This window comes from Girardinichthys multiradiatus, chromosome 19 (assembly GCF_021462225.1).
Source record: "Girardinichthys multiradiatus isolate DD_20200921_A chromosome 19, DD_fGirMul_XY1, whole genome shotgun sequence".
NCBI classification, from domain to species: Eukaryota; Metazoa; Chordata; class Actinopteri; order Cyprinodontiformes; family Goodeidae; genus Girardinichthys; species Girardinichthys multiradiatus.
The window spans coordinates 29898347-29913492 of NC_061811.1; the positions used below are offsets into that span (position 1 = coordinate 29898347).

Sequence of the window (15146 nt, forward strand, 5' to 3'; positions counted from 1 at the left end):
TAATAATTTATCTATCCAGCCATCCATTCATTTGCTCACTATACTTTTACTTTTTATTTTTTAGCTTGTTAAAATCCTTTTTTGAAACATGGATTAAAAAAACAACCAAAGCCCAGAGAAACAATTTGCGAAGTGTTCCCTTAAAGCCACTGAAGGAAGGTCTGACTCCTCAGAGGAAGAGAAAAAGTAGTTTGAAATATTCAAAACATACATATATCTTCTTCCTTATTCCTTATTATTGAGTCCCCCTTGATAAAATCCCTCTATAGAGGAAGCAGCTGAGCTCTGTTGTTACTGCATCAGCAGAACAAGGAAACTTTTTTTTCCCTCCTCCAGACTCAGCAGCACTGCCATGACTTAGGAAAAAAATATATTTTATTGTTTGTGTGACTTCAAAACAAAGACATTTCCAGGGCTATATAGAAAATAGCCCTGGAAAAACCAAGTGTTCTTCTGATCTGGTAGACCAGGTCTAACGATGCCTGTCGGACGTCTTATTGCTTTCTTTAGACATGGACGTCTTTGTATCACTCTTTCATGAAAGCAGTTGTGGAGCAAACAACTAATAGTTGTCCTCTCAACAAATTTCCCACCTGAGTGGTGGATCTCTGCAGCTCCTCCAGAGTTACCAATAGCCTCTTTCCTGCTTGTTACTACTCGCATTGCATGGTCTGTCAGTCAGTGGATGGCTAGTTGTTTGAAGGAGTGCAGAACATCACACGTTCCATTTTCACATGGCTGAATAATAATCCATGAGACGTTGAATGATATTCCTGATCTGTGTGGTGTGTTCCTTGGTCTCCATGATGCTGTTTGTTTTAACAAACCTCTGAGGTCTTCACAAAGAAGCTTTATTTTTACTTCGCTTAGGTGTCTTCTGAAGGCAATTGGTTGTACTGAATTTTATTTATGGACATCAGCTGAATACAAGTATGCCACACTTCCATAATTTTTATTTAGATTGAAAGCCAGGGGTACGATCACTTTGTCCAGGCGCTGTTCTTCAAATCCTACTCCAGAGGAGCTCAACTCAAGAATAAAATATCTCATCTTCTCTGTTTGCCATGTTTCCATTGACCCGTGAGGAAAAAAATGTTGCTTCATGAGTTTTGCTCTCATTACATTTGACACAGATCCAGGAAATCAGTGGTACCTACTAAATATAAAGCGCTCACTATAATTACCTGTTGGAAAAATCGAGCAGGATCTAGAGCGCATGTTTACACCTGCTTGAAGTTAACATGTCACAGCAGATCCTCCCTCTTTACGGCTCGGCAGTCCCCCCCCCCCGCCCCCCTTTTTTTACCCAGAATTCCTTTCTGCCTCAAATCTTCCGGGGCCATTCGGGAGTTCAGTCAGAAAGTTGCGAACTAGTTTCTCTCCTTGAAATAGTGCTTTCGTGAGACTTTTTGTCGGACTCTATGTTTCGACGCAAATCTGCGACATTAATCACTCCGCCGGCGGTAAGCAAGCTTCATTTTGCTCTCCGCGTCTCCCTGCTACCCTTACCTGTAACTGTTAGCGGTGTAAATATGTTCGAGCTCATATGGTTTAGCATGAAGTGACACGAAACTCTAAAACACCCAGTCAGAATAATGATTTTCAGCGTGTAAATGCCTCGGGAGTTGTTTAAACCTCGTTTAGAGGGTACCAAGGAGCTGCCACGACTCTCAGCGTTTATTGCACAACGGTTTCTGTTTGCTGACTTCCTCACCTGAGGTTTGAAGTTACAGCTCAGGTTTATTGGTAAATGTCCTGTTTGTTGGTGTTCCTGTCGTACAGTCAGCGTTCATTAAACCATGGAGGACTCAAACATGCCACCGAGGAAAATGTCCAGGGCCGGAGAGAGCTTGTACATGGTCCTGGGCTTGAAGAAAGGAGCATCCCCCGACGAGATAAAACGGGCCTACAGGTAAGTTTATTACTCAGGAGTTGTAAATATTAACAATCTGTCTATAAATGAGGTGGTTGGTAGGATGTTTATCAATCCAACAGATGCTCGATTTAATATGCAGTTAACTAATCAAAGCTTGCCGGTCAGGAGTACAGGAATTGCTGTCATGATAACTCAAAGTGAGAATAAAAACCGGCTTATTTCAATACTTTTAGTTGAAAAGTCATTTATATGATTCCTCTTTTTTTTTTTTTAAGTTCCTAAAAGTCCTAACAGTTTTTGTTTCTCCAAAGTGCTGTGTGTTAGTACAGTTTTCCTCATGCTGCCAAAACTGCTGAGACAACCAAACCCAAACCCAACAGGGTTCAGGGTGTCACTCTGGGTCCATCCTTTAGTTGTCGGCTGGTGAATGCCAAGCCTGGACTGTTTTATGTGTAGTAGATCCACCAACGTTGGTTTGTTAAATTTAACCATATGATTGATTGATTACACCCTACCTAAATTATAATCCTTGTTCTGTGTTTTTTGTTGTTGTTGTTTTTCAGGAAATTGGCATTAAGGCATCACCCTGACAAGAACCCAGATAGCCCAGAAGCTGCTGAGAAATTCAAGGAGCTCAACAATGCCAACTCCATCCTTAGCGATGAGAACAAACGTAAAATCTACGATGAATATGGCTCTATGGGCCTCTCTGTGGCTGAGCAGTTTGGCGAAGAGGGTGTCAAATATTATTTCCTCATGTCAAAGTGCTGGTTCAAGGTGAAGTTTGGCATTGCATTGCAAAATAACAAACCAGAGGATACATGGGTGCAGAATGTATTTGGCTTTTGCTTAAAAGTCTTAAATACAATTAAAATTCCTCTGTTTCAGGCCCTTTTCTGCTGCTGCACTATCTTCAGCTGCTGCTGTTGTTTCTGCTGCTGCTGTTTTTGCTGTGGGAAGTGCAAATCTGAGGACCACGATTTTCCCTACATGGACCCTGAAGATTTAGAGGCAGAGCTCGGAGAACAGGAAACAGGTAAGGGGTCTGCCTTGTTTGTTTCTGGTGATTTAGATACACGTTGTGCCATAAAAGATGGTTGTCTTCCAACTGCTAACACCCTGTTTTTAAATTGAGCCTTGTACATTAAATTTAAAACTAAATGAAATTCCTCATCTTATACCTGTTGGGTTTTATAGAACAATTCTAATGTAAATGATCATTGACATAATCTTTAATTGCAGCCACAAGGAAACTTTTCTTACTTTTATAACATTAAATCACAAAATCAATGATTGTTTTTGCTCTAATCAAAGAATAATTTTGTGTTTTGAATCATGAAACATTTGCAACAAAAACCTCAATAAGGCTGTTTTGCAAGCAAGATGGTTTGAGATTTCCCTTTTTCCATTAGCATTTAGAAGAAAAAAAAAATCTGGATTTGTGTTTTCCAGCACAAGACCGTGTAATAGTTATTCAGCCCAGCTCCAGTCAGACCTCAGGTAAGTCTTTCCTTCTCAGGTAATCTTGACCTGTCCTTGGCTCTCTGCTGCTCTGTACTGCTTAAACTCTACTCTGCCTGTTTTACATACTGATCTTATGCCTGTATCATCATACATTAATGAAAGGGAAACTTTGTGAACAGTATTTATAGTCCTTGTTGTCACGTTACGACCACAAACATCAACGTATGTCATTTGGATTTGATGTGGCAGACCAACACAAAGTTGCACATGATTGCCAACTGGGTTGTTGTCCTTCTGCAAGGTGAACCCTCCGCCTCAGCCACTAACAGGTTTTCCAGGATCGCCCTGTGTTCCGTTCCTTCTATTTTTCCATTAACATAATGATTCCACCCCTGTATTTTTGTATTAATGCAGAAGTTCAGAGTGCGTCCTCAACAATATTATTAAATGGCCAAAGCCGAATAAGGATAGCTGTTCAGATTTATGGTCCACCATAAAGCAAAGGGCACCACAGTGCTGATTTAATATCACCATCACCATGTAAATATGACACAGCATATCAGCATAACTTGTTACACTTCATCCATGTTGGATAAGGAGTGACTGATCAAGGCAATAGAAAGCAGTTTAGAAATTGGCTTGAAATCGGTTTGAGTGATGACATTTTGAGCCGGACATTTTTGTTCTGTTTCTTTCACAGGTCAAGAAAGAAATCAGATGGTATTTGTTCGTTAACGTGAACCCATAAATGAAATCGACTATACAGATCCACTGATTCATACACCCATTTATGTGAGACCTGATGGTTTGGGAAAACTTGCAGGGGTTTTATTGCACATAAGCAAGACACATGCAAACAGTAAGGTGAAGAAGGTATTCCCAAAAACATGACAACATAATGTAGACCTTTTAGCCTCATTTTCTCAGTATTGCAATAAATGCTACAGAGTGCCATGATAAAATAATATAGTTTGCCCATCCCTACTGAAGAGTCCTTGTCCAACAGCTTCCTTCTGTTCTTTAAAGTGCAAAGTTCAACAACTTAGAGACTTCTGCTTCTTATGCTCTGTACTCAGCTTCATTTATGAAAAATGCTTTAATAGCTTGCTGTTAAGCACTTTTTCATGTTCTAAAATTGCTTGTGTATGTGTTTTTAAGATAAACTTTTGTATTGTATCATGCCATCTAAGCATGTAAAAATATAATTTTTTTTTTTTTACTGCACTAGTGGCCTTTTATTTTTTGCAAGTAGGATAACAGAAAGTGGGGTGGAGAGAGTGGGAAGACAACGTAGCACAGATTTCCAGGTCCAGGACGTGAACCCGGGACAGCTGTGTCGAGGACTGGGACCTCTGTATATGGGTCGCGTGAACTACCGCTAAACCACGCACCGTGCGATAAAGCAAACTGACCATAGTGCAGAGGTTTTTAAACACCAGACCATGAGAGCTGGTTGGCTGAAAACGTTTGATATGCCCCTGGTCCGATACACCGGCATCAAATGGCTGCTTGCCTCCCCAGGACGCAATCGAGTTCTGCAGTCCTGCTAATTTCCTCATTATTTGATTCAGGTGTGCTTAAGTAGAGCTACACCTGAAAGTTGCAGGACTCCTGGATTGGAGTTTCAGACACCTTCTTTAGGGCAAAGAGAAAAAGCTGGTAGCATTTCAGTCCTGCAGTGTATATGTAATATCTACAAGAGATGCATCATAAAGCGATGATAGAACAAGCCAATCAGAAACAGTAAATAAAAACTTTCCAATCCGTGTTCTCGCCATCTGACCAAACCGGTCATTTAAACAATAACACAGTCATAGGTGTGGTTCTTGTTACAGAGAAAAAAAACTTGCACACATCACACACTTACTTACTTACAGGTCCTTCTCAAAATATTAGCATATTGTGATAAAGTTCATTATTTTCCATAATGTCATGATGAAAATTTAACATTCATATATTTTAGATTCATTGCACACTAACTGAAATATTTCAGGTCTTTTATTGTCTTAATACGGATGATTTTGGCATACAGCTCATGAAAACCCAAAATTCCTATCTCACAAAATTAGCATATCATTAAAAGGGTCTCTAAACGAGCTATGAACCTAATCATCTGAATCAACGAGTTAACTCTAAACACCTGCAAAAGAGTCCTGAGGCCTTTAAAACTCCCAGCCTGGTTCATCACTCAAAACCCCAATCATGGGTAAGACTGCCGACCTGACTGCTGTCCAGAAGGCCACTATTGACATCCTCAAGCAAGAGGTTAAGACACAGAAAGAAATTTCTGAACGAATAGGCTGTTCCCAGAGTGCTGTATCAAGGCACCTCAGTGGGAAGTCTGTGGGAAGGAAAAAGTGTGGCAGAAAACGCTGCACAACAAGAAGAGGTGACCGGACCCTGAGGAAGATTGTGGAGAAGGGCCGATTCCAGACCTTGGGGGACCTGCGGAAGCAGTGGACTGAGTCTGGAGTAGAAACATCCAGAACCACCGTGCACAGGCGTGTGCAGGAAATGGGCTACAGGTGCCGCATTCCCCAGGTCAAGCCACTTTTGAACCAGAAACAGCAGCAGAAGCGCCTGACCTGGGCTACAGAGAAGCAGCACTGGACTGTTGCTCAGTGGTCCAAAGTACTTTTTAAAGGATGAAAGCAAATTCTGCATGTCATTCGGAAATCAAGGTGCCAGAGTCTGGAGGAAGACTGGGGAGAAGGAAATGCCAAAATGCCAGAAGTCCAGTGTCAAGTACCCACAGTCAGTGATGGTCTGGGGTGCCGTGTCAGCTGCTGGTGTTGGTCCACTGTGTTTTATCAAGGGCAGGGTCAATGCAGCTAGCTATCAGGAGATTTTGGAGCACTTCATGCTTCCATCTGCTGAAAAGCTTTATGGAGATGAAGATTTCATTTTTCAGCATGACCTGGCACCTGCTCACAGTGCCAAAACCACTGGTAAATGGTTTACTGACCATGGTATCACTGTGCTCAATTGGCCTGCCAACTCTCCTGACCTGAACCCCATAGAGAATCTGTGGGATATTGTGAAGAGAACGTTGATAGACTCAAGACCCAACACTCTGGATGAGCTAAAGGCCGCTATCGAAGCATCCTGGGCCTCCATAAGACCTCAGCAGTACCACAGGCTGATTGCCTCCATGCCACGCCGCATTGAAGCAGTCATTTCTGCAAAAGGATTCCCGACCAAGTATTGAGTGCATAACTGTACATGATTATTTGAAGGTTGATGTTTTTTGTATTAAAAACACTTTTCTTTTATTGGTCGGATGAAATATGCTAATTTTGTGAGATGGTAATTTTGGGTTTTCATGAGCTGTATGCCAAAATCATCCGTATTAAGATAATAAAAGACCTGAAATATTTCAGTTAGTGTGCAATGAATCTAAAATATATGAATGTTAAATTTTCATCATGACATTATGGAAAATAATTAACTTTATCACAATATGCTAATATTTTGAGAAGGACCTGTACATGCAGATTTGTAGGTAAGTGCCTTGCCTAGGGGCACATCAAGATGTGGCAGCAGGAAGCTGGAGACAACCCACAACTTTCTAATTGCAAGCCCCTGGGCTTCATTCTGGATTTGGGTTTATTCCAGTGTTCATTTCCGCTGATCTGAATGATTGACAGCTGATGAAAACCCAAAATTCAGTTTCTCAGACAATTGCTGTATTCAACAGGACCAATTTCAAAAAAAAAAAATTTATTTTACAGAAATGTCAGCCCAATGAATATTCTTACTAGACCTCAAGCAGCTTGGATTTGGTGCCTCTCCACTCTTCCTCCAGAATCTCGGACCCTGATTTGCTTTCATCTGAAAAGAAGGACCTTGGATCAGTGAACAGTCTGGTCCTTATTCTGATTAGCCAAAAAAAAAGACAATGTCTCTGGTTTAGGGTTGGCCTCGTTGCTCTCGAAGCTCTGATTCAGTCCATGCCTGGTGAAACCCGCCTTAACTCTATTTTTCTACAACATTTTTTTAACTGTAAGCCATAATGATTAACAGAAAAAAACACCTTAATATGCATGTGATAAAATACTTAAATAAATTAACAAATTAGCTTTTTAATGATACTCTAACTTATTTTGATGCATCTGTAGTTCAACAGAAAGCAGGATTGGCTACCATCCGTACAGCAGGAACCCCTGTGGTCATCTTTCATAGGGGTTGTCTTTTATTAAAACTCTAGGTTTTGGCTCAACCTTTTTCTGCCAACCCACTAAAGATTTATTGGGCTGTGAAACAAAGTTAGGAAATCTTGACGTTATTGAAATGAGTCCAGAAGCTGTTTTATCCAATCACAAATCTTGGCAGATTTCCTTTGGCAAATCATGTTTGTGGCAGGTACCTTTTTGTTAGAATTAAACAGCAGAGTGTCTTTGTGTCGTTTTGCAGGTGAGAACACACCGATTGTGATCCAAGTCCAGGCAACCAACGGCACCTCGAGCCCCAGGGAGACCCACATGGCTCTGACGATTGTAGAGTGACCGAATAAAACCATGGATGAGTGAATCTTTGAGAACACAAGCTTCAAATTTTTGGACTTTGTGTGACAGTGAGGTCACACCAGGAGCATTCCTTATGAGCTCATCAACTAGCGATGTCATTTAGGTTTTCCTCACAAACTGATGCACAGGAAACATTTTCCCACCAGAGGCTTTTTCGTTTACGTGAATCAAGGTATGGCCATGGATTTTTTTAAATAAAATTTTGATATATACAGTTTTTTCTTGTGCACTTTAAACCCACAGGTTAGTGTTAAAAGTTGCCATAATGGTCTGAGAATGTCTGCTCAGGATTCCTACATGTTGAATGGTGTTTTTATATTTAACAGGCTAATTCAGGTTTTTCAGACTTTGAGGCCAACCACTTGTCTTCCTGTACATAGTAACATATTATTTTAGTAAAAAATAAATGAGTTCATGGCTTTGGTGGAAACGTCAGGTTTGTTTCAATGTCAGGTGATGCCTGTAAATCTATTTCAGACTAACTTCTTTTCTATTCAACATCATGTGATAGCTGGATTATAAGGCAGATGACTATTTTTAAGCTTTTTTCCCCTTTAGTTTTTCCTTTGCATGCAGCAGATTAAGAGATGTTCAACCTGATGATTCCAGCAACACTTTACATATGAAGCCAAAACTGCTGCAGCTAATTCCTCAGACCTCTTTGTTCAGGTTAGTTTTAATTAGCCAGCTCTAAAAGGCGTTTTCCTATTTATTCTGCACAGGGTTGTTTCATCAGGTTTGGCTTGGCTAGATTTCATTAGTGTTGCGCATGGGCCATTATGAGACTCGTGGTATGACAACCTTGAGTTGAAACCCCATGGTTTTACAGGGTTATAGTGTTATGTATAACATGTATTTCTTATTTTCATTTTAATGTAGTTTCAAGCAAAAATATGAAATCAAAACTTGTTCAAATTAGTGGTAGGTTTCAAGGAAATTTGCTTATTGCGCAGAAAAATGTCCCTTTTTGTCATTCGGTTCTGTATAAAGAAAACACGAGCTTAACAAGCTGACATTAGCTGGACATGCTGCTCAGAGCTTTCTTCCATCTCCAAACCATTCCTATGTTTTTTGTGACCAGAACCATTTCCAAACAGCCAAATTAATCTTTTTCTATGTAAGAAGCGAAAAGACTACGGTCGTTCCGGCACTTTCTCTGGCCTCTCATTATAAGGACTTTAAACCGTAGGAATTCTTGTGGTTTTGAAACTGACTTTTTAATAACCCTGATACCAGTAACCTGTCTGTGCATCGTCAGTAATCAGCAACAATGCAGTAGTCTGCGTATAGATCTGTAGCATTGAGCACAGCATTTGGAGTTAAGGAGTCAGGAGCTTATTATTCTGGCCTCAGGGTGACCATTTCAAAATTTGCCTACAGGGGGAGTCAGAGGCACACTTTGCTTTAGTGTTTTTCATTGAATGTGGAGGAAATGGCCGGCATGGCGTCTTCTGATTCTCTGGTTTTAGAAAAGCAATTTGTGGAGCTTATTATTGGATACGCTGTAAAGAACAATGTGACCATAAATCTTGATGCTGATTTGACTTAATTGAACAAACTCAACCAAGGAGGTCTGGAGATGTTGAGCAGTTTAAGGTAATTTGCTGCAGTTGTGGTGATCACTCAAGAAATGAGTGATCACCACAACAGGAAAGTGAGTACCTGAATCTGTGTCCAGAGAAAATCAGGTGGATATTTTAAAAGCATTTTCACAAAAACTCAGATTTATTTGCTGCTCTTACATCCATACACACTGTTATGTGTTTGTTTATTTTTTGATTTAAACCATAAATGTTTGCTCTCTTGAACCTGGTGATGGGATCAAACAAATTCTTCTATTGTTTCCTTTCTGGTGTATAATAAGTTATTTTGTGAATCCAGAGCTCTGTTTTTGATTAGAGGTTTTATGACTAAGATGTTAAATTATATTTCTGACTAGGTTTATATTTTTATATTTATGATCATTTTTGCCTCATTTAGATGGATTTGGATACTGTTTTTCTTTGGCTGCTTAAATGAAATGCTATAAAGTCTGTATAATTGTTAGAAATGACTCAGATGTGCCTAAAATCTTTTTTTTTAATTAAAATATTGAATTAGCCTCAACATTTGCAAATATTGGTTTCTCTATTTGTCTTTTTTAAATGTTTCTGTAAAATGAAAGCAACACAAATGTATGATGAAACAAATGTTTGGGCTATTCTGGAAATATCTATATAATTTTTGCATCACACCTACCATTGACTCCACCCCTGGAAGATAACATGCGTTAAAACAGGTGGCAAGTTTTCAAGCTTTACTTCAACGCTCCTTAAGATTAGGGAGCCTCTAAAGCAAAAACACCTGAAAACATGGAGTTGACGTCTGACTCTGAGAAACAACTCCTCATTGAGACTTATTTGGAGCCTCTTACAAGGTACTTGTTACTGTCTCATCTCAACCTTTTAGCACAGTTTGCTTTTCTAGTGTCAGCTGGAGTATCTAATACGTGGACTGTGTGTTATCGTGAAGGACGTGTCCTGCACAGATGAGGGATTCGGGTTCGGAGCTCCGTGAAGATGCCTGCAGTGTGGACAGCCTGTGGCTGCCTGAGCGGTCTGCCAGGAGACGGGCAACATGTCAGCATCTGAAGATGATACGAGACGTGTGTCCAGAAAGATGCTCCTCATCGCATGCGCCGTCAGCCTCGTTTTTATGACAGGAGAGGTGATTAGTGAGATAAAATCATTTCTTGTCTTTTGTTATGAATCCTGTTGCTGAATTTATCTCAGGAATCTCCTTTAGGTTAAACAAATGGGAAAAAAAGCTACAAAATATTGTGCCTAATAAAGTTTGAGTTGAAATAAAAACACTAAGATCCATTTTGTCTTTAGGTGGATACTCTGCATGCAGTTTGGCCATCATGACGGACACAGCTCATCTTCTAAAGGAGTTGGGCATCATTGTGATCAGTATCTCCTCCCTAGTGATTTCCTTCAGGCCTCAAACAAACCATGTCTATTGGGTGGGATCGAGCAGGTGGGATTAAGCTGCAGAAACAGAGGGACCAGGTTTATAGGACAGAAAGCCAAATCTCCCACGAAACTGTTTAGTGGAGGAAAAAGTTTTTGTTTTCATTTTGTCTGAAGACTGAAAAGATAATGTGCTCTTTAGTTATGACTAGTTATTCTCAAAATGTAGAGATAAAGGTTAATCAATGCCTTATGTGCCCCTGGTATGATGTGTAAAAAGCCCTCAAAGTCCTCTCTTATTGCAGTAACAATTTCTTTTATCCTTTATTTTGAGTCCATTTATTTAGTGGGAGTAGAAAGATCCACTTAAGAGATGATTATTTTTAACTGTACTCCCTGTTTCTGTGTTGATTTGGCCGAATCTTTCAGATCATTATCCTGCTGAGAGTCTCTGTCAGAGCCCATTTACAGTATACTGTTGGGCTCTGCCCACCAAGTATTTGTTACTTTGAATAACTGGTCCTAATATCAGTAATAAATATTTAAAAAAAAAACAACTATAGATTAACTTTTTGTGCTAGAAAATACATTCTTCTGAACTACATAACTAAAAAGATTTCTTTCCAAGACTCAGTGGCAGAAGGTTGTACTTGACTATGTTCCTTTAGATTACCTGACATGTCACTTACGCTACAAAGATGATATCTTTGTTAAAACGTGGGAACCTTCTTTATCTTATCTTGGGCTCTACAGCAGATCTGCCCCGGAGTCTGCCAGATTTTTATATAAAATCTTCTCAGGGACTTTGGAAGTGAAACAAACCCACAGCATCACAGAACCTTCAGTGTACCGTAACAGGGACCATGAGTTGCTCCACTTATTCATCCCTTGTTTCATACCAAACCCACTAGGAGTGTTAGTTGTTGAAAAGATCGATCTTAGTCAAATCTGGTGACCAGCAGCTAATAGAAAGGGGGATGGCATGTCACAAATTATTTTTTTGTTCATAGAACCTCTTATTCATATAAAAGAAAGTGAAGTATAAATGAAATTTAAAAAACCTGCCAAATTTTTTGTATAAGAATCAGCTGCCCAATTGCCGATCACCCAAAATTTAAGAAAATCAGAGCCGATACTTAATTGTGAAACCAATCATATCCACCGATCTTATCTACCTCCACAAAGGTTTGAAAATGTGACGAATGAAAAATTTAAGGAACTGATTATTTTAGTTAATTTACTAGTTTGGAGAGCAATATTCTAAACTTTTCATTTATATGTGAACTGCCTCATGTGCAGTTAAAAGAAATTTGTATTGTTTCACAGATATTGTTCAGTGTTTTACAATAAAAAAATTGGAACATTAAAGGTGTATTATAACACCTGACCCTGTCAGTTATAGAAAAAAATCATCATCGGCCAAAATCGGAATCGGCAGGTCAGGCTTTTTAAGGATCAGTGATTGGCCTGAAAACTCATTTCACTTTTATTGAAGTTATGTTGTGTTTTAAGTCATTGTGAACGGTGTCTTAAAAAATATATGCCCTTTGAAGTTTTCTACAGTTTGTCATGTTACTGCCACAAATATCAATGTATTTTATTGAATTCAATGTAATTGTGAAGTGGAAAGGAAACGTGTAGCAAACAACTCCCGAATAACCCCTTAATACTTTGCAGAACCACATTTTGTTGCAATTCTGCAGTAAATCTTCGGCAACCTCTAGCAGGTTACCGTCCAGTGTCTCTTTCTGGCAACTCTCACCAGCTAACCCTGTCCCTAAAGCAGAAAAGCATCCCCACAGCATGATGCTGCCACCGCCATGCTTCCAACCTGTGAGGTCTTCACATGACTGCTCTATTTGGTACTTTTGCACGGCTCTGTTCCAAATACTCAAGAAGTCTACTATCACACATTCATGCCTATTTATTTTTTCACACTTTGTGACAGAATTAGCTGTGCTGTGAAGACCTCGCAGGTTAGTTAAAGAACATTAGTGAACATTATTAAGACCAAGGAACACACAGGGACAAAGATGAGATGTCTGGCTAAAGATTAACAGCACCCTGACAGTGAAACATGGTAGTGGCAGCATCAGGCTGTGGGGATGCTCACAATTGATATTCACAGCTCTTTTGCAAAGAGAATTGGGAGGAAATTTCCAGATGGACACCAAAAGACTTGCTGCTGACATTGCTGCAAAAAGTGGTTTTCACAAGTCGATACTTTTTTATATTAAAACAATATTTTCCTTCATCTTCAGTTATGCACTGCTTTGTGTTGGTCTATCACATAAATTCCCAACATAATTCAACTTTGTGCTTATATGAAAAAGTTAAAAGGGTATGAATACTTTTGCAAGGCTACTACATACAGACATTAACCACCTCCTTAGTGCTTTGTTGTTCACTTCCGTTAATATTAATGTTCCTTCCTGACAGCCTGAATATAAAGCAGATCCGATTTGCACCTGTTCTCCGTCCTTGTTATTGGGACAACACTTCCCGTCACGAAAGACGTGTTCAGGTAACTGATGGAAGGTAAACCTTTTACTCCACGTGTTGCTGACTTGAACTTATTGACAGCAGGTAATGTTCCGTGTTTCTCTCTGTGTATTGATTTTGTTTAGGTGCTCCTCGTGCCGTCCGCTCTGGTTCTGTTGGAGAGCAGCTGCTGTCCGTGGGAAAAGCCAAGGCTGTTAACAGATTGCACACGTGGAGCCTCAACGTGAATAATTCTCTGCTTGTTGCACACATTGCCATAGGTAGAGGCTAAAACGGTAACACAGTTCAACAGGGGGTTTAAGACCTGTTCATTGTGGTGTTGTGTGTTAGAAAGTAAACAAAATGTATTTTCACAGATGAAGATGCAGATTCACAGATCATCCTCGGGAAGGCAACAAAGCTCCTTTGTTCCAAGTTTAGTTTCTCCAGCATCACAATTGAGGTGGAGCATTTTGAGACTTCTGCTGCAAGATGATTCTGACTGGCGGCTCCCACTGTGGCGACGACCTACTGCTGGTTTTAAAAGAGGAAAGACTCAACATGATGTGCAGGTTGCATAGAATTGCAAATGCAACCATCCTGCAATAATTTGGGGTTTTTAATGATGCATCTGAACGTCCTTGTTCCAGGATGGAATAATTACACCACATGCAACCTATGTGAATTGTTTAAGTTTGAGTTTATCTGGATTTTCTGATGTGCCAAAATATAATAATGGCAATATTAGTTAAAATAATAAATACACACCCCTCACTAATATTATGGTTAAATATCCCTTAGCAAGCTGCATTCCAACCATATGGTTTTTGTGGCTATCTAAAATCATTTAGTATATTTCTGGCTGGTGTTTGTAATCATTCTCAGAAGAATTAGTAGAGCTCATTTAAATTGATTGGGTACCTGGACTTTCCAGACCCAGATATCAACGTTGCCTTTAGGTTTTCAATAGGCTTGAGGTCAGGGCTATTTCAGATGCTTTGTGTTTGCCTGCTTTATCCATACTTGGGATCATTGTTCTGTTGGAACACCCAGTTGTGTGAAAGTTTCCATAACGCACCCAAAAAGCATCTTCAGACAAAAGGAAAATGGTTTGGATGTTCATTAACCACCAAGCCTCAAGCCTGTTAAAAACTGGAAACTACCAGAACACCAGAGTCGGTGGCCATAATGAAACAGGTTTAAGAGGATGCCCATTTAAAAAAAAAGAAAGGTTCCTGCTTCAAATCACCATTTGGACAAGCCAGATGTCCTCTGAAGAACTGTTTCATGATCAGGAGAGAAAGATTGAGCAATTTGATCACAATGGTGAGAAGGATGTTTGGAAGTGTCAAAATGAGGCTTTCAAACCTATGAACAATCCACTGTTAAGCATGGAGGTGGCAACATCATGCCAAGGGCAACTGGTACTGCACAAAGTAAAGAAGGAACTACCTTTTAACATCTCAAACAATCTGATGTTCCAGCACAACCGTGGTCCCAAACACATCCAAAACCTGCTGTTGGAAAGGATGAGGCAGACTTTGCAAACTTGGACTAGGCTTGAAAGCCGGGTCTGTGCCAGAAAACCAGTTTGAATGAATTCTACTAATTCCACCCAGAACATGAGTGAATTATTCAGCCAGAGTTATGTCAGAAGCTTGTTGTCTGCAGGAGAAGTGTGGTCCAGGTGGTAAGTGGATTGGATTCATACTCATGCTTTCAGTTCTTGGTTTTAAAAATTGTAGGCTTTTGCATCCCAGATGAGTGGATCCAAACTGTTTTCTCTCATAGACTTAAATAATTCAATTCTTGATAAAGTCCAAATAAAGTTAAAAACATTTTGTGTAT

The 15146-nt window shown here is 39.7% G+C and overlaps 1 protein-coding gene and 1 pseudogene across 2 annotated transcripts; both read left to right on the forward strand.

The window, feature by feature from the left end:
* Window positions 1–1302: 1302 nt before the first annotated feature.
* On the forward strand, window positions 1303–9972 carry dnajc5gb (DnaJ (Hsp40) homolog, subfamily C, member 5 gamma b). 2 transcript variants are annotated; one of them, XM_047344737.1, is made up of 6 exons: window positions 1303–1463; window positions 1783–1912; window positions 2440–2653; window positions 2765–2912; window positions 3329–3376; window positions 7754–9972. In XM_047344737.1, exons 2-6 carry the CDS (start codon window positions 1800–1802, stop codon window positions 7843–7845), a joined length of 615 nt encoding a protein of 204 aa, XP_047200693.1. In that variant the 5' UTR covers window positions 1303–1463; window positions 1783–1799; the 3' UTR covers window positions 7846–9972. The 2 variants fall into 2 exon arrangements, with proteins under 2 accessions (XP_047200693.1, XP_047200694.1); XM_047344738.1 differs by lacking the exon at window positions 3329–3376.
* A 147-nt stretch (window positions 9973–10119) lies between these two features.
* On the forward strand, window positions 10120–15145 carry LOC124855666 (annotated as a pseudogene).
* The last annotated feature ends 1 nt before the right edge of the window (window position 15146 follows it).